Here is a 24,064-nt window from a genome sequence, read left to right on the forward strand (position 1 = left end):
ATTGAAGTGAAGGGGAAAACCCAACAACTTTGCAAGTGGCAACGAATTAATGAAATATTTATCATTGTGATTTTTAAAAAACCACAAATGCTTGCAAAATATTGAGAGCTACAGTAGACTGGGTTGTTGCATTTCTCTTTGTAAACCCACAAACACTTCTCAACCACAAAAGTCTATATAATTGTAGCAATAAGATAAAATTATAGCATATGAAGTAGAGGTGATCTTGAATATTCATGTGTAGCTGTGTCCATTTCAGAGTTATTTAGAATGTGTTTCAGATTAGATAACTATTTTTATATTAGGTCACTGGTACTGTAGATGATTGGAAAAGAAGTATTTTTTTTTTTTTTTTAGTTTCTTTATTGATTTTAGAGAGAGGAAAGGAGAGGGAGAGAGAGAGAGAGAAACATCAATGATGAGAGAGTCATTGATCAGCTAGCCTAGCCCACAACCCGGGCATGTGCCCTGACCGGGAATCAAACCCTGATCACCTGGACCCTAGGTCGACGCTCAACCGCTGAGCCACGCCCGGCCGGACGGAAAATAAGTATTTAATAAAATTTTGCAAAGAATACACCCTCTTTTAAAAGAACTTGACAATTTACTGTGATAAAATATTTTATACTCAGGATATTATTGAAGTGTTGCTTATAGTAGAAAAATAGGACATCACTTAACAATCAAGAAAGTACTGAATTACACTGTAAAACAGTGTCATGATTCAGGTCTTTGGATTGCACCTCCAAGTTAATTTTCACATTATATTATCATTGAACCCATATTTTCATGAGTATAATATGCAAAGGTAGAACTGAAATACTCTTGTTTTAGAAATTCAAAAGACTTTGCATCATGTATTGGGTGAAATGTCTTACTCTTAGAAGAGCCTTCTGGCCACAAATAACAAAAAGTTGCATATCAGGTGTTTTCACGAAAGTTCTATATAGTTAATGTGAAAATTATTTTTTCTCATCTAGCAGAATGAAAAATGGCCAATTCAGATTTTCTCCCTATTGCAAGCTAAAATATAAATAATGCTAATATTGCTGGCATTTTAACTAAGAAAATTATTAACATACTTTTTCTAAGAATTGTTTTAGAGAATTCCCATTTAATTGTTAAGAACATCAGTAGTATTGTTTGCAGCTTAATCAGATTTGCCTACTTTTCTTGCCAATCATGTAGAATTTATAAAATATTCATATAATTATTTATGATACTTTAAAAAGTGATACTGAAACATTTTTGCAAAGAACAGATTTGAAATCAACTGAATATAAAATTTTTTGATAGCAGTGCAATTTACAATAGATAAGATCTGGAAACAGCCCAAATGACCATCAGTGGGTGAGTGGATAAAAAAGCTGTGGTACATTTACACCATGGAATACTATGCATCTGTAAAAAAGAAGGATGTTTTATCCTTTGGGACAGCATGGAGGGAACTAGAAAGTATTATGCTAAGTGAAATAAGCCAGTCAGAGAAAGACAAATACCACATGATCTCACTTACATGTGGAATGTAATAAACAAAGTAAACTGATGAACAAAATGTTTCCAGAGACATAGACACATGGAACAGACTGAGGGAAGGTGGGGATGGGGGAGTGGGTAGGGAGAGATTAATCAAAGAACTTACATGTTTATAAGCATAACCCATGGGCACAGACATTGGTCTGGGGAAGGCCTGGGAGTGGTGTGCATGAGGGGTGGAGGGGATCAATGGGAGTAAAACAGGGACATCTGTAATATTTTCAACAATAAGATAAAGAAACAAATATTTTTATTTTTTATTTTTTGAGACAGGCTGATCTTAGAAAAAACAGTGGAGATTAGATGTCACTAGGAATCACTAATACTTAATTCCATTTTGACCCAGCCAGTTTTCCAACCTGTAGAAGATACAAAAAATAAACAAGCAAAACACAAAGACAAACCAGTGAACAAATAGCAAGTAGCAATGGCAAACCTGGGTCATTTTTTTTGGTATTATATATTTTTATTTTTTGTTCACCCCAGTGACCAGATATTATAACGTAATATGTGATCATCCTAATAAATCCCACACCCATCCAGCACCATGCCAAGTTATTAGAATATTATTGACTATATTCCCTATGCTGTACTTTACATCCCCATGTAAAGTATTCTGTAGCAACCAATTTGTATTTCTTAATCCCTTTACCTTCTTTGCCTACCCCTCCAAAGCCCCTCCCATCTGCTGACTAACAAAAAGTTCTCTGTATCTATGAATCTGTTTCTGTTCTGCTTGTTTATTTTCTTTGTAGATTCAATTGTTGAAAGATATGTATTTATTGCCATTTTATTGTTCATATTTTTGATCTTTTTTCTTCTTAAATAAGACTCTTTAACATTTCATATAATACTGGTTTGGTGGTGATGAATTCTTTTAGTTTTTTCTTGTCTGGGAAGCTCTTTATCTGTCCTTCAATTCTAAATGATAGTTTTTCTGGGTAGAGTAATCTTGGTTGTAGGTTCTTACTTTTCATCACCTTAATATTTCTGGCCACTCCCTTCTGGCCTGCAAAGTTTCTGTTGAGAAATCAGCTGACAGTCTTATGGGAGCTCTCCCTTGTAGGTAACTAACTGCTTTTCTCTTGCTGCTTTTAAGATTTTGTTTGTCTTTAATATTTTGCATTTGATTAGATGTGTCTTGGTGTGGGCCTATTTGAGCTCATCTTCTTTGGGACTCTCTGCTCTTCCTGGATTTGTGGTCTGTTCCCTTCACCGTTAGGGAAGTTTTCTGTTATTGCTTTTTCAAATAAGTTTTCAATTTCTTGCTCTCCCTTCTCCTTCTGGTACTTTCATGATGTGAATATTGGTATGCTTGAATTTGTCCCAGAGGCTCCTTACACTATTCTCATTCTTTTGGATTCTGTGTTCTGTTTGCTCTTCTGATTGGGTGTTTTATGCATCCTTATATTATAAATCGCTGATTTGATTTTCAGCTCCATCTACTCTACTATTGATTACCTGTAAATTACTCTTTATTTTAGTTAGTGTAGCCTTCATTTCTAAGCGGTTCTTTTTTATGCTGCTGTGGTCCTCACTAAGTTCCTGGAGCACCATTATAACCAGTGTTTTGAACTCTGCATCTAGTAGATTGCTTGTCTCCATTTTGTTTAGTCCTTTTTCTGGAGTTTTGTTCTGTTGTTTCATTTGCACCATGTTTCTTTGTCTCTTCATTTTGGCTGCCTCCTTGTGTTTGTTTCTGTGTATTAGGTAGAGCTGCTATGTTTCCCAGGCTTGGTTGTGTGGCCTAATGTAGTAGGTGTCCTATTGGGTCCAGTGGCACAACCTCCTCTATCACCCCAGCTGGGCACTCAAGATGCGCCCCCTGTGCAGGCTGTACACCCTCCTGTTGTAGTTGAGTTTTGATTGCTGTTGGCACATCAGTGGGAGGAATTTACCCAGGCTGATCAGCTGCAAGGACTGGCTGTGACCACTGACCACTGACCTCCAACCACCTTGGAGGATCAGCTGTGCAAGGACCCACTGCACAGAGCAGGGCTTACTGCAGCAGGGCTCTGGTACCCACAGAATCTGCCCTTCAGTGTGTCATTTATGAAGGTGGTTGGGAGATGGTGTTTCAATGTGGTCTGAAGCTGGCCAGGATGTGCTGGCTCTGGGGCCTCCTAGGAGGTGCAGACCAAGGTCAGCCACTGCTTGTTCTACTCGCGGTCACCAGGCATAAAATACATAGCAATCTGTAGATGGCTGCTTCTTGTGTTGGCTTGGAGGTGCCCAGGTGAGTCCAAGCTCTGCACCAAGGCTGGCTGCTGCGATTGCTGGGCCTGGGACCACTTAGCTAGAGGTACAGGGCTTGCTGAGGCCAGATGCCGCTCATTTGAGAGGTTTTAGGAAAATATGACAGGCCATTCTTATGGTAAAGCCACTGCATACAGCTTGGGTGGACCTGAAAGTTGGGTGGGGTAGGGCCTCATGGAATCACCAGGGTGGGACAAACAGTGTGAGCCAGGTTGATGGAGTCTCAGATATGGTGCCCATCTACTGGCTCTGTTGGGGAAGGGCTTGTCAAAGGAACAATGACTTCTGCCAACACCTCTGTCTGGGAGAAAGCTGCCCCTAAAGCTCTTGCCCTAATACCAAACAATTCAGTTCCTCCCTGTATGTCTCTGGTGCCTTTCAAGCTGCTGTCCTTGTGCTGGAATTCAGAGGCGGTGAGTCAGAATAAGTCCATGTGTGAGCCCTTTAAGAGGAACTGACTGAGAGAAACGAAATGGCGGTGTAGGTAACAGCTGTACCCACTGCCTCCCACAACCACATCAAAATTACAACTAAAATACAAAACAACCATCACTCAGAACCTTCTGAAATCTAGCTGAACAGAAGCCCTACAACCAGGGAACTGAAGGAGAACCGAGACCAATAGGACGGGTGAAGATGGAGGTGGATTGAGGCTGAGTCACAGAGACTTGGCTGAGGTCCCACACCCGGTGCCATGATTTAAAACCAGGAGAGCTATCTCAGCAGTGGAGGTTTCCTGAAGGAGTGAGGGGTCCTAGCCCCAGAACAGGCCCACCCAGCCCAGGGCTCCAGGGATGGGAAGAGAAGGGATGGAAAGAGAAATCCCCACAACTTCTGGTTGTGAAAACCAGCGGGGACTGTTGCTGAGGGTCTTGGAGGCTGTGGGAGTCCAGGAAGCTACTCTTAAAGGGCCAGTACACAGACTCAATTAGACGTGCTCCCTCTGAACCCTAGCATTGGGCAGCAGCTTGAAAGGAACCTGGGAGAAACCAACTTGCCTGGAATCAGGGAAAGAGCTAAAGGGGCAGTTTTCTCCCAGACAGAAGAGCTGGCAGAGGCCATTGCCCCTTTGGTGAGCCCTCCCCCCACAGAGCCATCAGGCAGGTGCCATATTTGAATCTCCAGCACCTGACTCACACCTTTGGCCCCACCCTGGTGATTCCTGGAGACCCCGTCTCTCCCTACCTGGAAGCTCATCCAAGCCATTTCCAGTGGCATTTCTATGCAAGTGGCCTCTCAAGCCTCATGCTTAGGACTTTCCTAAAATCTCTCAAACAAGCAGCAGCGTGCCCCATAGGTCTTCATAAGTAGCCCCAGGCCTGGCACTAGTGGCAGCCTGCTACTAGTTGGTTCATAGCTTGGCCTCTCTTGGATACCTCCTAGCCCAGCACAAGTAGCAGCCAACTACGGTTTGCTGTGGAGCTCATGCTGGGTGGCCCTGGGCAAGGCACTGGCAGAGACTGACTGCACATAGTGGGAGGCCCCAGAGACAGTGCACCTGGTGGTCAGACTCAGCCACGCTGGATTACAACCCTACCACATCCACGAGTGACATACTCAAAGGGCGCACTTGGTGAACACCAAAGCTTCACTGAAGTAAATCCTGCTCCATAAGGGTGTCTCCAGCACAGCAGCTCTCTGGCCGTAGTTGCAGCTGGTCATCACAGCTGATTGTCCTGGGGCCAATTCCTCCCAGTGATGCCAACAGCAACCAAGGCTCAACTGCAACAGGTCAGAGCACACAGCCCACACAAGGGAACATCTAGAAGGCCCAACTCAGGTGACTGGGGAGGCTGAGCCACTGGACCCTAGAGGACATCTACTACACAAAGCCACGCTACAAATTCCAGAAGACATAGCAGCTCTACTTAATATATAGAAACAAATGCCTGGAAGCAGCCAAAATGTGGAGGCAAAGAAGCATGTCACAAAGGAAAGAACAGAAAACATCTCCAGAAAAGGAACTAAATGAAATAGAACCAAGCAAGCTATTAGATACAGAGTTCAGAATTATAGTTATAAGGATGCTCATGGATATTAGTAAGACTATTAAGAAAACAAGTGAGACCATCGATGACATAATGAAGTACCAATTTGAAATAAAGGTTACACCAACTGAAATGAAGAATAATTTACAGGGAATCAACAGTAGAGGACACTGAGAATCAAATCAGCAATTTGGAATATGAGGAAACAAAAACACCCAATCAGAAGAGCAAAAAGAAAAAAGAATCCAGAAATATGAAGATAGTGTAAGGAGCCTCTGGGACAACTTCAAGCAGCCCAACATTTGTATTATTGGGGTGCCAGAGGAGAAGCAAGAGAGCAAGAAATTGAAAACCTATTTGAAAAAATGACAGAAAACTTCCCCTACCTGGGGAAAGAAATAGACTTACAAGTCCAGGAAGCACAGATAATCCCAAACAAGAGGAACCCAAAGGGGCTCACAGCAAACACATCATAATTAAAATGCCAAAGGTTAAAGACAAAGAGAGAATCTTAAAGCAGCAAGAGAAAAGCAATTAGTTACCTACAAGGGAGCACCCATATGACTATCAGCTGATTTCTCAACAGAAATTTTGCAGGCCAGAAGGGAGTGGCAAGAAATATTCAAAGTGATGAAAAGCAAGAACCTACAATGAAGATTACTGTACCCAGAAAAGCTACCATTTAGAAATGAAGGTCAGATAAAGAGCTTCCCAGATAAGAAAAAGCTAAAGGAGTTCATCACCACCAGACCAGTACTACATGAAATGTTGAAGGGTCTTCTTTAAGAAGAAGCTAATGAACAAAAGAATCTGGCAAACTAAATTGACCCAGAGACATTAAAGCATGCAACAGATGGTCATATCTCAGAGGAAAGAGGGAAGGGGGTGGAAGGCAGGCAGAGATTAACCAAAGAAGTTATATGCATATTTGCATAACCCATGGATACTTTCAACAATAAAGATACATTAAAAAAAAAAACAACTGCCTGGGACTCCAGCAGCCTCAGCCTCCTTCATCCTCAATTCCCATTGGTTTTTACAGTCAGAATTTAAGGGACCTTCTGTTCCTGGGACTGGAACCCTGGGCTGGGAAAGCCAGGTGTGGGACTGGGACACCTCATTCCACAGAACGACCTCCACAGCCAAGGTATCCCTCCTCGTTTTTTTCTCTTTCTGATTTTTAAAAATTTATCTTTATTGTTGGAAGTATTACAGGTATCCCATTTTTCCCCCCACTTGACCCCCTCCACCTTGCTCCCACCCTCTCCCCAGGCCCTCACCCCGTTATTGTCTGTGTCCACGAGTTATGCAAATATGCATATAACTTCTTTGGTTAATGTCTTCCCACCCTCCACCACAGCCAAGTCTTGTGATTCAGCCCCAATCCGTCCACGTCTCCACCCCTTCTACTGGTCTTGGTGCTTCTTCAGTTCCCTGGTTGTAGGGCTTGTGTTCAGCTATATTTCAGGAGGTTCTGAGTGATGGTTGTTCTGTATTTTAGTTGTAACTTTGATGTGGTTATGGGAGGTGGTGGGTACATGGGTTACCTATGCTGCCTACTTATTCCTCCTTCTCCCTCCTCATTTTAAACCACTACACATGGGTGTGGGACTAGCGGGTTCTCTGCCCTTCCTATCAGTCTTGATGTGGCTTCTTTAATTTATTAGTTGTAGGACTTTCATTTAGCTTGATTTCAGGTGATTTTGAATGATGGTTCTGTAGTTTAGTTGTAGTTTTGATGTCAAACCTGGGTCATTTTAAGTCTCCTGTAGTCTAGCCTTCCAGTGGGGAAGATAGGCCTTAAAAAGAAACAGAAAGTGAATTGCTGAGAAGAGCACATAAAGGGCAGAAGAGGAGACTAGGACCTTTTCAGAGATGGTTGTCAGAGCAGGCTTCTGTGGAAATGACAGCAGGGAGGAAACATGAAGGGTGAGAAGAAGTGAGCTATGTGACAGGAGAGCGGGTGTGGAGCGAGTGTTCAGGTGGAGGGGACAGTAAATACAAAGACTTTGATGTGGGAAGGAACATGCTTATTGAGGACACTGAGCAGTGTGGCCAGAGCCTATTGAGTTAGAGGGAATGTGACATGAGATTAGGTTGTAGAGAGGCAGGAACCAGATCCTGTCGCCTTTTTGAATGCCGTGGTAATGAATTCGGAATTTATATTAGCTGTAGTGAGGAGCTTTTGAAAGATTAGGCAGAGAAGAAAGGTGATCAAACTTGGGTTTTAAGATCACTTAATTTTATTTTACGTATAATTGTCAAAATGTGATTAAAAGTAAAAAATAAAGTACATATTATTTTATGCATAACAATTTCTAAAATGTGACTGGTGAAAACTGAAGTACTAGATGTTAGCGATTTGGGAGAAATATTGTATGCTTTAAAACTGAATAGTTACTGTTTATTGAGGACCTGCTATCTATCAAGCAATGAGGTATGTTCTTTTTAAAAAAATATGTCTTTATTGATTTCAGAGAGAGGAAGGGAGAGAGAGAGAGAGAGAGAGAGAGACCTCAATGATGAGAGTGATTGATCAGCTTCCTCCTGCACGCCCCCTACTGGGGACTGAGCCCACAACCTGGCATGTGCCCTGACTGGGAATCAAACTGTGACCTCCTGGTTCATAGGTCCATGCTCAACCACTGAGTCACACCAGCAGTTGAGGTATGTTCTTTACACATATCTTCACAGAAATTTTCTTGAAAGGATGGCATTATTTTTCCTATTTTATAGGGGACAAAATTTTAGACACAGAGAAAAATGAACTTGCATCACACAGTTAGGATTCAAAACCATGCCTGCTTGACTTCATTTTACCAAGGTTTTTTCCATTATGACTGTTTTTAGCCTGGAGAGGAGAGAGGAGGAAGGCTGAAAATTGAGGAAAAGGAAAGCAATCCTATACATTTGTTGAATAAATAAATGCAGATACTTCTCATTTGGGGGAGTGGTTGGGAAGGTAGGTGCTGTGAATTAGAACAATCAAATTGAATGTCCCTACTAGGACATTATCCTGGAAAAGAATTTCAGATCCAGCTTTGATTAGAAGTTAACATTCACTGATTTTATGGTATACCAGTACCATAAAAAAAATGGAAAGCATGTAGGTATATCAGATAATTAAAATCTTTACAATATTAGCAACTAACCACTTAATCTTACTGAAATAACCCCAGGAAAGGAGTTGTGCATGCTTGGTAGACACAGCCTTTGGAGGAATTAACTGAGCAGGGCAGGAACGGCCTGAGCTCTGGAGCTGAAAGCAGGAATTGTTATGGAGCAAAGCAGTGTAGAAAACATTGGTTAACTCTTAAATGTTGCCTGTCTTGTTTGATAACATGAATATGTTTTGTTGATCCCTTTGAATGTTAAATTATTTTAGCTTTTAATTTTTAAACTTTTTGATTATAAATTGAGAACTTAAAGGAAGAGAGCCTGAACTGCTACCTGGTGATAGTGGACAGCAAAGGCTCAGGAAGGATTAAAGGTAGCATTCAGGGACTAACTGGATGCGATAGACTGACCAAAAGTAATATTCAGATCAGGAGTGGGAAGAGGTTGTGGGAACCTGGGGTAGGGTGTGGTCATAGTGTCTAGGAGAGGACAGGTAGAAAGCCAGGCCTCTGGCCCTAGAATGGTGATACAATCACTCTTGGCTTTTTTTTCTGGAACCATAGCTCCTTGGAGGCCAGAAGAAATTAGCCAGCTATGTGCCAACAAAGCTTTGTATGTTGTGACTTTGAGTTTGGTTTGCCTGTTCATGTGGCGTTGGTTTCAGAGGAGTTACATTTCCACACAATTGTGGGCCTCTTAGACCAGGCTCCTGGGACTGATTTCCCCAACTCTGGGCACTCAAGCCTCAATCAAGAGGGGCCAGCCCTCTGAGGGCTCTGCCCTTTGGGGCCCCCACATTCTGACCTGGAACTCTTGAGACAGTGGGGCCTTGGGGATAAGGGGGTACTGGCCATTCCATGTGAGGTCCGGACAAGGGGTAAGGAGGGGAGGGGCCCAGGCCTACAATGGAGCATTACCTTAGCACCTGCTCCAAGGCTACCAGTGATGCCGCCACCAGGAAGGCCATTAGCAGCCTGACTAAAGAAATCCAGCAGTGCGGAGATGTGAGTGGCCGGAAGCCGGGTGTCCTTGTCTTTCCGTGGGACAGGGCAGGGAGAGCCACAGACAGGTCCTGAGGTTGTAACTGTTGTGCTTGGGTTGCCCTCCTGCAGTGCAGCTGGTAGCCACAACTGGCTGGTGAGGGACTGGGAAGGCTTCAGGGCTGTCTGGCAGGGTGGGCCCCTTCAACCCTGACTCTATGACTCTTCAATTCCTTTGGTTAAAACAGGGGTAAATAGGCCTAAACTGAAAAAATAAAGCCTAAAAGGAAAGACAAAACTCTCCAATTGTTCATGGCAGGCCGTGCACAAAACCCACTTTCCAGGTATTGGAGCGTGTGAGCTACTGGATCTGCCTCTTGCAGTGAAGCTGCCTGTGATCCCCGGGAGCAATAATTTATACTATACGACGAAGTTAAATGAAAAGGTAATTTTTGTTTTGCCACTGGTTGTCTTTGCTCATTTCTACTCGCTGTTAAAGTCAGAGGCTATACTATACAAAGTCCATTAAGGGAATTTGTATTAACATTCAAAGCAAAGGAAAAAAAAGTCAAACCCACATGTAAACCAAGGTATTATTTAGGATTCATGCCAAGTAACTTCATCTAGTGTGACTTGCACAGAATCATGGGCTAGAAAGGTTTGAGTCTGTCTTCTCTCAAGTTTTGGAAGCATATTAACTTTTTAAAATAACACAAGATATACCTATTTAGTGAGATTTTATTTACTTAGAACTAAATATGCTTGGTTCAAAGGTGGAAAATTATTGGTGCTGGCTGGCATTTAATTATATTATGATTTTGACCAATAATAACTTGGATAAAACTCTCATTATAGAAACTTCTCTGATTTTGTTTTGAGGGAAATTCTATTTCACACACAACAGTGAGGGAAAAATGGAATTAAAATGAGCTAACATGTTCAGGTACTTCAATTTCACTTTAATGGAAGAAGCTCTGTCTTCTTGAAGAGACTCCATGATTCCCCCAACCTTCTTTTCCAGTCTTTACTCCAACCCAGCACCTCAGCTGCCTCCAGTTGGGGTCTTTTATACGTACTCACGCATTCCACATCAGTGCCCCTGTGTCTTTATTCACCGTGCCCCAGACCTGCGTACCCTTTCCTCTTCTCCTCAACCTGTGAATTTCAGCCATCTTTCCAGATGTTTTTCTGAACCATCATAGCCCCCAATGAGCTTGTATTTCCTTAGAATTTGCATTGCCCTTGGTTTGTATAATTTTACTCAACACTACAATTCTATAATTGCAGTTTTATAACATAAATCATACTGGGTTTAGTGTGTACTTCCCTCAAACCCTTTCTTGTTTTCAGTCCTCAACGCTAGTCCCACCCTTAGGCCTCCCCAGCTCTGGACTCTGACACTGAGGGAGGTTCGGTACGTTCTTTTTGAATGGTTTCTTTGATTAATGTTGCAAAAATTCTACAAGAAAGAATTCCGAGAGACACCCTTCCCCTTCTACTCTCTATGATGTCAGAAATGAGTAGAGCCCCTTGGTATTTGATAGCTGCCTAATAAACATGATTTCTTAAAGCAAGTTTTGCTTCTGGATATTTGTTTTTAAAAACAAATCTGTTCTACTAGGATAGAACAAGCTAACTAGAAACATGAAACATGCCTACCTAACACAATTTAACTGGGTCACATTCACACAAACAGCTTTCCCACAGCATGGTTGAACCTATACCACTCCTCTTTTGTGTCTAAACTTAGCCCTGTCTTTCTTTTGTCTGCTTCCTCAAGTATATTGTTTACTATATTACCATTTTCTGTCAAATATTAATTCCCTTGTCAACTACTTTTAAAAAGATGTTCTCTCTTTATGACATTGGTTCCCCCCAAACTGTCTTCATTTAATTGCAATTAGGCACCAAACTATTTCCTTGAAGACTGAGTTTGTGAGAGCTTTCCTTTTCTTTCAGTAAAAGCTCCTCAATGAAGTAATGCTTTATATTTACAGTTTTAGTTTTTTTATTTTTTAAAGGGAAACAAACCAATTATTTTAATTGACAACAAAAGGGTTATCCTGGCTCCAAGGAATGGATTTGTTTATAGGTGTTATTTTTTATAGGTCAGTAGCCCAGGTTTGATCTTGAGAAACATCTCATCATAGCTAAAAGTCAATATCTAACAGAAGTCAATAGCTAAATGTCAACATTTAAAAGAAACAGACCAATCTTTGACTTATGGTTGTTGGTTGCTTCATATCTGGTTTCACTGAGTTCAAGACGGTGCCCTATAGAATTCCTTTCTTTGCCTTCTCAGGGAAGCACTGTCAATTAAGGAATTATTATACTTTATGATTTAGGACCTTTGGGAGGGATTAAGTCTGGTGTTAGCAAGAGAACAGAACCTTTCCAAGGAAGCTCTAATGGAAAAGGAAAGCCAGCGTCCTGTCAGGTTCCACCAGTCTGCCCCTTTGCCCGCGTGTGAAGCATCCTCGCACCTGCTCTCAGGGAGTTCTTTTTAGGATCCCACCCAGCCAGGCTCCTTAGTGTTCAGAATTTGACTAATGTGGCTTCTGCCAGACAGAACAACACAGAGGTCTCAAATAGGTACCTGCAGACAGGTCAGGACTGTGGAGTGTTGTAAATTGTCTTGCCTGCAAACAGGGCCATTGCTCTCAGGTTTGCCATGCCTCCCACACATTCCAGTCGCTTTTCACTTGGGCCAGTTCCTGCTTTGGCATTACTTTAGACCAGAACTTCTGTTTTCCTGGCCAAAAACACGTAAAGGAAAGCAAAAGTAATGTAAAGACATTGGGACAAAGTCCACACCTACTTCTGGCCTCCACTTTTCCCCTCCAAGTGCTCCCTGAATGTGTTAAGCATCCTTAATGCCTCCTGCTATTGAAAAATGGACTAAGAACTCACACCAAAAAACAAAACAAAATGAAACCAACAAAAACACCCCACCCACTTTGGTAATGTTTTAATTTACAAATGTGATTAAATAACTGAGCTGTTTCCTATAAAGTAACAGATATAGAAACATGACTATCAGCTGATATTTTTCTTTTATATGCTAATGGCTATTGCACAAGGTTGTATTGGGCCTTTTCACATATGAAGAAATCTCAATTGCTGTCAATATCCTTTATAACTGGTTCTTCAATATATTGAACTTTATAAACCAGATCTTGAATTTTTTCCTGACTGTAGCACTCAAAGATTGTTGGGTTTCTTGAATTAGATAAGATCCCAAGATGCAATAACTCTTTAATCCATCATCATTAACATCTGAGTTTTACTTCTACTATTTTTGGATAAACTTGTTTCCATGCATCTTGTAAAAAGATTTTCCATTTTCTTCATTTTCAGATTATTGAGATATAATAGTGATAGTTCATATGATCTCTTTGTACTTTGAATGCAGTGCCTTGATCTGGAAGAGGGAGGACGGAAATGGAGAAACTTAGCATTAGCTTTATACATGAAAACAAATTTTACCCTATTCTCTTTCTCTCCTCTCCTCCTTTCTCATCTGGCTCAGGGCCAGGGCTGATGGGGATCAGTGGAGGAACTGAGTGAGGGCGGGTGTTTAGAATAATTCAGGTCAGTGGGGGGAAAAGTAGGAGTAAGCAATTAGCACTACTCAGTCCATCTTTCCGTTGCTGGTTCTCCCCACTTCACGTTCTTCTTGCATGCTTTATTTTGAATGAACAGTCTAGCCATTTTAGTATGTTGATATTTAAAAATGAAATTTATGAATTTTACATATGTCATCTTTTTAAATCTGTGTTTGCAGCTTTTTCGACCTTCATATGGCTTTAACCTGACTGACCCTTATTGTCGACTTTTGGACAACCAGTATAATAGTCTCCATGATCCACATTTAAGAGCATACCATTCACGCAAAGATATTCGGAGGAGATTAAAGGAAGGAGGCTACATAACCAGGAATAATGAAGTGGGTTGAAGATCACTTCTTTTTAGTTACTGAAGACTTCCAAGACTTGATATAAGCTTGCTTCTGTACCTCACTGGGGTCGCGGTGGGGATTACCTTTAACTTGGTCATGAGAGATACTTAATGAGAAATTCTAAAAATTACTTAGTATTTTGGGTTAAGGGAAATCAGACAAAAGTTGTTTCTATATGATACTATGTCTTTCACCTTTTAAAATTTGTAATATCAAAAGATGATTACCAAATAATTTGAGGATATACAGATAATTTCCCCATTGTATCATAGATCTCTTTCTCTGTCTCCAGTGGTTCTGTATACTTGGCAAGGTTTATGTTCTATGAAGTAGTTAAAAGCTTGAGACAAAATAGGAACACAGCAAAATTAGCCTGATACAATCATCATAGAACATAAAAATAGTCTTATATTCTAATTTGGATTGAACATTATTATTACATTGATATTTTATTCTACAAACTCCAATTGTGTATACTAAATTCATAAGTTATATATATTTTTAAAGTTTCTTTATCTGTATTGTTAAAAATATTAGAGATGTCCCCTTTTTATCCCCATTGATCCCCTCCACCCCTCATGCATCCCCCCACAGGCTTTTCCCATACCAATGTCTTCGCCCATGGGTTGTGCTTATAAACATATAAGTTCTTTGATTAATCTCTCCCCACCCACTCCCCCCTCCCCACCTTCCCTCTGAGATCCCTCAGTCTGTTCTATGCTTCTATGTCTCTGGATCCATTTTGTTCATCAACTTATTTTATTTATTATATGCCACATATAAGTGAGATCATACGGTATTTGTCTTTGACTGGCTTATTTCACTTAGCATAATACTTTCTAGTTCCCTCCATGCTGTGCCAAAGGACAAAACATCCTTCTTTTTTACAGCTGCATCATATTCCAAGGTGGAAATGTGCCACAGCTTTTTTATCCACTCATCTACTGATGGGCACTTGAGCTGTTTCCAGATCTGAGCTATTATAAATTGTGCTGCTATGAACATAGGGGTGCATAAGTTCTTTGTGATTGGGGTTTCGGGTTCCTTAGGATATATTCCTAGAAGTGGGATCACTGGGTCAATTGGCAGGTCAATTTTTAATCTTTTGAAGAAACTCCATACTTCTTTCCATAGTGGCTGCACCAGTCTGCATTCCCACCAGCAGTGTTCCAGTGTTCCCCTTTCTCCACACCCTCACCAGCATGTACCATTTGTTGATTTGTTGATGGTAGCCATTCTGACAGGTATGAAGCGATACATCATTGTGGTTTTAATTTGCATCTCTCTGATGATTAGCGACGTTGAACATTTTTTTCACGTCTCTTAGCCATTTGTATGTCCTCTTTGGACAAGTGTCAATTTAGGTCCTTTGCACATTTTTTAATTGGATTGTTTGTCTTCCTTTTGTTAAGTTGTATAAGTTCCTTATATATTTTGGACATTAACCCTTTATCAGATGTTTTGTTGGCAAATAAGTTGTCCCATACACTGGGCTCCTTTTTCATTTTGTTGATGGTTTCTTTTGCTGTGCAGAAGCTTTTTATTTTGATGCAGTCCCATTTGTTTATTTTCTTCTTAGTTTCTCTTGCCTTAGGAGATGTATCAGCAAATATATTGCTGCGAGAGATGTCTGAGATTTTGCTGCCTATGTTTTCCTCTAGGATTTTTATGGTTTCATATCTTACATTTAAGTCTTTTATCCATTTTGAATTTATTTTTGTGTATGATGTAAGTTGGTGGTCTAGTTTCATTTTTTTGCATGTACCTGTTCAATGTTTCCAACACCATTTATTGAAGAGACTGTCTTTACTCTATTGTTCTTGCCTCCTTTGTCTAATATTAATGGACCATAATGGCATGAGTCAATTTCTGGGTTCTCTGTTGTGTTCCACTGATCTATATGGCTGTTCTTGTGCCAGTACCAGGCTGTTTTGATTACAGTGGCTTTGTAGTATAACTTGATATCTGGTATTGCAATCCTTTCAACTTTGTTATTCTTTCTAAAGGTTGCTGTGGCTATTTGGGGTGTCTTTTGGTTCCATATAAATTTTCGAAGTGTTTGTTCTAGATCTGTGAAATATGCTGTTGGTATTTTAATGGGGATTGCATTGAATTTCTAGTTTGCTTTGGGTAGTATGGACATTTTAATGATGTTAATTCTTCCAACCCATGAACATGGTATAATTTTCCATTTGTTTATATTGTCTCTATTTCTTTTTTCAGTGTCCTGTAGTTTTCCGAGTAAAAGTCTTTTATATCTTCGGTTAAGTTTATTCCTAGGTACCTTATTTTTTTAGTTGCAATGGTAAATGGGATTGTTTTTTTAGTTTCTCCTTCTGAGAGTTCATTATTGGTGTATAAAAATGTCATCGATTTCTGGGTGTTAATTTTGTTTCCTACTACCTTGCTGAATTCATTTATTAAATCTAGTGTTTTTTTGATGGCGTCTTTAGGATTTTCTATGTACAATATCATGTCATCTGCAAATAATGACAGTTTTGTTTTCTTCTTTCTTATTTGTATGCCTATTATGTTTTCTTCTTGTATGACTGCTATGGCTAGGATTTCCAGTACTATTTTGAATAAGAGTGGTGAAAGTGGACATCCCCGTCTTGTTCCTGTTCTTAGGGGACATGGTTTTAGTTTTTGCCCATTGAGTATGATGTTGGCTGTAGGTTTGTCATATTTGGCCTTTATTATGTTGAGGTATGATCCCCGTATTTTCACTTTGCTGAGAGTTTTTGTCAAAAATGGGTGTTGGATTTTTTCAAATGCTTTTTGTGCATCTATTGACATGATCATGTGATTTTTGTCATTCAGTTTGTTTATGTGATGTATCAGGTTTGTTGACTTGAGAATATTGTACCAACCTTGCATCCCTGGAATAAATTCCACTTGGTCATTGTGTATGATCTTTTAAATATATTGCTGGATCTGATTTGCTAATATTTTGTTGAGGATTTTAGCATCTTTGTTCATCAGGGATATTGGCCTGTCATTCTCTTTCTTTGTAGTATCTTTATCTGGTTTTGGAATTAGGCTAATGCTGGCCTTGTTAAAAGACTTTGGAAGTGTTCCTCCCTCTTGGATTTTTTGGAATAGTTTGAGGAGGATAGGTATTAATTCTTTGAATGTTTGGTAAAATTCCCCTGTGAAGCCATCCAGGCCGGGGCTTTTGTGTGCTGGGAGCCCTTTGTTTATTGCTTCCACTTCATCAGCATTTATTGGCCTATTTAGGCTTTTTGACTCTTCCTGGTTGAATTTTGGAAGATTGTATTTTTCTAGGAATTTGTCCATTTCTTTCAGGTTGTCCAGCTTGGTGGCATATAGTTGTTCATAGTATTTTCTTACAATCCTTTGCATTTCTGTTGGGTCAGTTGTGATTTCACCTCTTTCATTTCTGATTTTGTTTATTTGGGTCCTCTCTCTTTGATTCTTCATGAGTCTGGCTAAAGGTTCATCAACCTTGTTTATCTTTTCAAAGCACCAGCTCTTGGTTTCATTGATCTTTTGTATTGCTTTTTTAGTCTCTATGTCATTTATTTCTGCTGTGATTTTTATTATTTTTTTCCTTCCACTTACTCTGGGCTTTTCTTGTTGTTCTCATTCTAAGTTTTTAAGTTGTAGGATTAGAGGGTCTATTAGAAGTTTTTCTTGTTTTTTGAAGTAGGCTTGTAGTGGTATGAACTTCCCTCTCAGGACTGCTTTCATTGTGTCCCATAGATTTGGAGTTGTGTGTTCATTTTCATTTGTTCCCGGAAAGTTTTTTATTTCTTTCTTGATCTTGTTGGTAACCTATTCATTGTTGAAAAACATGCTTTTCAATGTTCATGTGTTTAAATGTTTTTTAGTGTTTTTATTGTAGTTGATTTCTAATTTCATGCCACTGTGGTCAGAGAAGATGCCTGATATGATTTCAGTCTTCTTTAACTTGTAGAGACTTGTTTTGTGTCCTAACATGTGGTCTGTCTTTGAGAATGTCCCGTGTGCACTTGAGAAGAATGTATATTCTGCAGCTTTAGGGTAGGATGTTCTGTAAATATCAATTAAATCCATCTAATCTAGTGTGTCATTTATGGTCACAGTTTCCTTGTTGAGTTTTTGTCTGGAAGACTTATCCAGTGAAGTCAGTGAGGTGTTAAAGTCCCCTAGTATGACTGTATTGCTGTCGATCTCTCCCTTAAAGTCCTATAGAGGACTTTTTATAAATTTAGGTGCTTCTATATTGGATGCATATATATTTATCAGGGTTATATCCTTTTGTTGGATTGATTCCTTTAATTACCTTTCTTTTCGCTCATTATGGTCTTCTTTTTGAAGTCTATTTTGTCCAATATGAGTATTCCTACCCCAGCTTTTTTTCATTTCAATTTGCATGGAAAATTTTTTCCATTCCTTCACTCTCATCCTGTGTGAGTCTTTTCTTCTGAGGTGGGTCTCTTTTAGGCAGCATATATTTGAGTCATGTTTTCTTATCCATTCAGCCACCCCATATCTTTTCACTGTGGCATTTAATCCATTTACATTTAAGGTTATTATTGAAAGATATTTATCTACTGTCATTTTGTTTCTTTATGCCTATGTTTCTCATTCTCTTTATTTCTACTTCTAATTATAGCAGTCCCTTTAACATTTCCTGTAATGCTGGTTTTGTAGTGATAAAGTCTTTTAGCTTTTTTTTTTTTTTTTTTTTTATCTGGGAAACTCTTTATTTCACCGTCTGTCTTGAGTGATAATCTTGCTGGGATAGAGCAGTCTTAGATGCAGATCCTTGTTTTGCATTACCTTGAATACTTCATGCCATTCCCTTCTGGCCTCTAGAGTTTCTGATGAGAAGTCAGATGATAGCCTTATGGGGGCTCCTTTGTAGGTAACAGATTGCTTCTCTCCAGCTTCCTTTAAGAATCTCTCTTTGTCTTGAATTCTTGACATTTTAATTATGATGTGTCTGGGCATGGACCTCTTTGAATTCTTCTTGCTTGGGACTCTCCGTTCCTCCTGAACTTGTGTGAGTTTTTCCTTGACCAGGTTAGGGAAGTTTTCTGCCATTATTTCATCAAACAGTTCTCTAACCCCTGGTTACTTTTGACTTCTCCTGGCACTACTATAATACAAATATTGTATTTCATGCTGTCCCAGAGCTGCCTTAGACTGTCCTCATGTTTTTAAATTTTTTTTTGTTTTTGGGTCTCCGATTTTTTTCTTATCTGTCTTCTAATTCACTGATCTAATCCTCAGCTTCCTCTAAACTGCTGTTTATTCCTTCCAGTGTATTCTTTATTTCTACTGTGTCATTCTTTATTTCTGACTGGTCATTTTTCATAGTTTCTATATCTTTTCTCGTGCTGTTGAGCATCCTTACAATCAGTATTCTGAACTCTATATCTGATAGATTGCTTATGTCACTTTCATTTAGCTCTTTTTCTGGAGATTTCTCTTGTTCTTTCATTTGGGGCTTGTTTTATGGTCTCCCCATTTTGACTACTTTTTTGGGTTTGTTTTTAAGTGTTAGGTAGATCTGCTAGGAATCAGTCTTTTTGGAGGGTCTCTGGTACAGGCTAATGTCATACGCAGTTTGTGACTGGCCCTGAAAATACCCTCTTTGGGGCTATCAACAACCCTAGGCTTGAGGTCTTCACTGCTGGGGCTGGGTGTATTTGGACAGGACCAAGATACACACCCAAATCTGCTTTTCTAAGGCCAGTGTCCCAAACCAGATCAGGCAAAGACTCAAAGTACTCTGAGTTCTGCCTCTGCCTGCGGACTGATTAATCTGATTCTCTTAATGAGCCTCAGGCTGTAGAAGCTCCACAGGGTGGGGCAGCTGGTTGTTATCAGTCTCTTAACAAGCCTCAGGCTATAGAAACTCCTCTGGGCAGAAGGAGAGGCTTTCCAGCAGGGTGGGTCATTTGCTTCCCCCCCTCAGGGAAAAGCCGAAAATTTGCTGCCCAAGAAAGACGTCCCCCACAGTCTGGGGGAATGACTTGGCACAGAAATCCAGACGGTCATCCCCTGATCTCACTCTGCAGTGCCCACAATCCAAGACTCTCCCCACACAGCTTCAGTCTACTCCACTCCCCCTTCACTGGAGCCCAAGGTGAGTGGCTGCACATGAAACATTGTGCGTTGGCTCTTTAAGAGGGTGCCTGCAGGTCCAGGTGCCTCTCCCTGGCAGACACAAACCTAGCTGCTTTTCCCAGACAGATGTTATGTGGGCACCGTTCTCAGTTTTGGTGCTGTTGGATGGGAAGCCCAGCTTGGGGTTTAGGCCCCAGAGTTCTCAGTGGGAACCCCCCACAGATGAGATATCCCTCTGGACCTTCAGCTGCTCCCTATGGGAGCCCAGCCAGCCCTCTAGCACCTCCACACTTCCTACCAGTCTCTGTGCAGTCTCCACTTTTCCTCCTTGGTTATGAGGGTGCTCTCCAGCTAGTCTTCAGTTGGTTTTCAGGATGGTTTTTCTGTGTTTTAGTTGTAAATCCAGATTGGTCCTGGGGGAGTGTCAGTGTAGCTTCCACTCAGTCTGCCGCCATCTTCCATAAGTCATATTTTAAAAAGTAATGAGACTTGGATAAAAATGTTCTGTTGTTTAACCATTGTAGAGAGATACTACTTACAAAATTGTTAGCAATTTATTACTCTTGATATCAAAATATTATCAAATTGTATATTATTACTATGTTTCCTCCTGAAAGTGATTGCTATGATTTTTAAATGTTTGTATTTATAGTTTTGTTATTGTTTTGTCTTTTAGGTTGTATGTAACTTGTTGGAGTTTAACAAGTACAGGCAATATCTTACGACTCTGAAATTGGACTTTGAAAAGCACTACTTAAAAGAACAAGTAAGTTAAATACTTAAATTTGTTTTCTTGTATAGGGTTTGGAAGAAAGGTTTACTTGTATGAAGAGTATTTTCTTGTAATATTTTTAGCTTTAATTTTGACAGACTAACTAAATATTTTTTTCCAAGTGAAAATTTAGAGCAGGAATAAATAATAATTGAGGTTGCTTTATAGGGCCAAGAAAGGGAAAGGGACTAGGTCATCTATTAATATGTCAGTGGTAGTTACCATAATTTATTAATTAAGTTGCTACTCCAATGTGTTCCTTCTCTTCAAGTTGGAGCCAATAGGAAGGGTCTATTATGGCAGCAAGATTCTTAAGCTGGAACCAGAACCAGCTTGAGTAATAGGAGAGGAACAGTGTGAATAGTTACAATGTCCTACAGGTGACTCAAGAACATGTACACTGTGTGTTTGTACCCATGCTTATGCAGCTGTGTTCATCCAGTAAAAAATTATAAGGGTAAAGTGGAATGATTAGGCTGGTGTAGAGAGAGAGGGTATAAATTGTGACTTCCTTTCTATTTATTTATTTATTTAATTTATTTATTTAAAATATATCTTTATTGATTTCTGAGAGAGGAAGGAGAGGAAGAAAGAGAGATAGAAACATGAATGATACGAGAGACTCATTGATTGGCTACCTCCTGCACTCCTCCAACCAGGGATTGAGCCTGCAACCCAGGCATGTGCCCTGACTGGAAATCGAACTGTGCTCTCCTGGATCATAGGTTGATACTCAACCACTGAGCCACACCATCTGGGCTCAATTTATTTATATATTTTTAGAAGAATAGTTTTATTGATTTGAGAGAGAGGGAGAGAGAAGAGAGAAACATTAATGAGAGAGCCCAACATCAGTTGGCTGCCTCCTGCATGTTCCCCACTGGAGATTGAGCCTGAAACCCCAGCATGTGCCCTGACTGGGAATGCTTTGACTGGGAATTGAACCAGCAACCTGTTGGTGCATGGAACAATACTCAACCAACTGAGCCACAGTGGCCTGGCTCCTTTCAATTTTTGACTCAAATTTCATGTGTGTGATACACACACACATCCATGAGTGAATTCTGGTTTTAGGGTCAAGAGGGTTGAATAAAAAGTTAGAAAAGTAGGTGTGTGTACTTTTACAGATTTATGTTCTAAGGCTGAGAGAGTGGTATAAAAATGAGAATAACTTACCTATAACTTTAGTATTCTATATTTCCCACCATTTCCCCCTCCGTGTCTAGAGTTTCTCCTGCCTTTCTTCCATATTTTCATTTAATTTTTTCAGACTGGATGGAAACGTATGATGAGATATTTATCTTTCATTTTCACAGAGAGACATTTTTATTTGGGTTCAGTTACCCATGTCTGCAGTTGATTCAAAATAGATTTAAATGCAGTTAAACAGAATTAGTTATTTAGAAAGTACAGGAGTTTTACTAAACACTAAATATAAAAAAGCATATCAAAGGACGTTTTTATTTCTGTAAATTCTCTCTCTGTGTCTCTTTATATATATACACACACACACATACAAATATATGCATATATATGATATATACTTTTTTTAAAAATAGAAAATGCTTGCAAAACAAATAAATAAACTACAAGAAAACAATCAAATACCTGGAATTTCTGCTGTTGCACAGTTCCAAAATTGGTTGTTACAAGAGGACACCCAATCTTATAAGAACCAAGAGGGATTAATAAGGCCCAGGTAAGATTGAAGTTAATACATAGTTTATGTATAGTTTGTGGACTCAAATAAGTTGGAAAAATACTAGAAAGAACTGGAGTTAGGAATTTTTTAAACTTATTAGACACTATTTAACTCCACTATTGCCCTCAGTATAGAGAGGAAGGGAGACCAAGAGGTACAGAAACTGGGAACTTTGATGCCAAGGGAAAGAAGAGCAATTTCCACCAGAGGTGACAGGGTTTCTGGGAGTCCAAGAGTCACCTCTTCAAACTGATAACTAAAGAACAAATCAGATCTAAAATCCTGGAAATGGAAGAAAAGAATCTTTTAGCACAGACCTCTAGCAGTAGCTTTTTATGATTCATCTTTAAGGGCTGATGGCCTTAAATTTGAGTTAGTGCAAAGTTAAAAATGGAGGTTTGATTAAACAATATCTAATGCCAATATAAATATGCATTGTCCCTAAAAGACAATGTGTAAGCTCTTCAGATATTACCTGCTCATGTTCAACCATTACCATTCTGTGGTCAAGCCTGTATCTTAGAACTGAAGGGATATTAGTTTTTTTTTGTTCTCTTCTTTCCTCCTTCATTAGGTGAGGGATTGGGCTGCACAGCCTGACTTCTGTATTTCATGGGTTCATTTTGAGGTAGTTCCATAAGCATATTGACATACCAGAGATGCGGACTATCCATGGAAGATTTGTTCAAGGCTTTGTAAGTCACAGGGGACCCAGGACACATCTTTTTCTTAGGAAATTCAAACCTGTATTTTTCTAGATCTGAAATCAAATTTCAGTTATTCCAGCCTTCTTTTCAAACTCATATCCCTAAACCCACTGAGTTATGAATAATTACTGTGCAAAATGTTTTTAAGGAATCTGCTCCACGTTTTGCCATTGTCTTGGCTATAAGAACAGATATTGACATGGTAGGGAGATCTGTATAACAAAATATGGTGAAAGCTGGTTTACAAGTCCATGAGCAGAACTGATAGAAAACCTGTAAAATTCCTGTAGTTCAAGAAATAAAAAGTGAGCAAGGAGGGGGTTGGGCATATCAAAGCAGCTGATGTCACTATAAGAGAAGCACCCAACTCACCTTCACTTGCATTCGCGCTTTTATTCAGATACTTGGATATGATAAGCAGGAAATTACAACAACGTGAGCTCACATCAGAAGAGGAGCGGCTACTGTGGATGGACAGAGAAGAAAGACGACAGCGGGAACAAACAAGAAGGAAACTTAGTCTTCGTAAAAAAATTGAAGAGGTGAGAGATACACTTAAAATATTTAAAGAAAAATCGTGTGCAGTTTTATTCATAAATAATTTTAGCTGTCTATCATACTTTTTAAAATATATAGATATATTTAAAAATATATCTTTATTGATTTCAGAGAGAGGAAGGGAGAGGGGGAGAGAGAGAGAGAAACATCAGTGAAGAGAGAGTCATTGATCGACTGCCTTCTGCACACCCCCTACTGGGGATCAAGCCTGAAACCTGGGCATGTGCCCTGACTGGGAATTGAACGTTGATCTCCTGGATCATAGGCCGATGCTCAACTGCTGAGCCATGCTGACTGGGCTCTGTCATACTTCTTGTGTCATTTCCAGTCTAAATTCACCCACATTACTCTTTCTTCAGAGCTATAATATGCAAGTTGTTACATAAAATAATGAGGCTGATACCACAAACTA

At 39.8% G+C, this 24,064-nt stretch overlaps 1 protein-coding gene across 5 annotated transcripts in view; it reads left to right on the forward strand.

Annotated features, from left to right (window-relative positions):
* LOC308550151 (fibrous sheath-interacting protein 2-like) overlaps positions 1-24,064 on the forward strand; it is a 102,727-nt gene that overhangs the window by 74,984 nt on the left and 3,679 nt on the right. For 2 of the 5 annotated variants that reach the window (XM_081123622.1, XM_081123623.1), the window contains 5 exons: positions 10,197-10,322; positions 13,662-13,823; positions 20,590-20,679; positions 22,245-22,384; positions 23,495-23,636. In XM_081123622.1, coding sequence (XP_080979748.1) covers positions 22,248-22,384; positions 23,495-23,636 — 279 coding nt within the window. In that variant the 5' untranslated portion in view covers positions 10,197-10,322; positions 13,662-13,823; positions 20,590-20,679; positions 22,245-22,247. The remainder of the gene's footprint in view (positions 1-10,196; positions 10,323-13,661; positions 13,824-20,589; positions 20,680-22,244; positions 22,385-23,494; positions 23,637-24,064) is intronic. The other 3 variants (XM_081123625.1, XM_081123624.1, XM_081123626.1) reach the window with 3 other exon arrangements.

Source organism: Miniopterus schreibersii (assembly GCF_964146895.1).
Source record: "Miniopterus schreibersii genome assembly, chromosome: 1".
Taxonomy (NCBI): domain Eukaryota; kingdom Metazoa; phylum Chordata; class Mammalia; order Chiroptera; family Miniopteridae; genus Miniopterus; species Miniopterus schreibersii.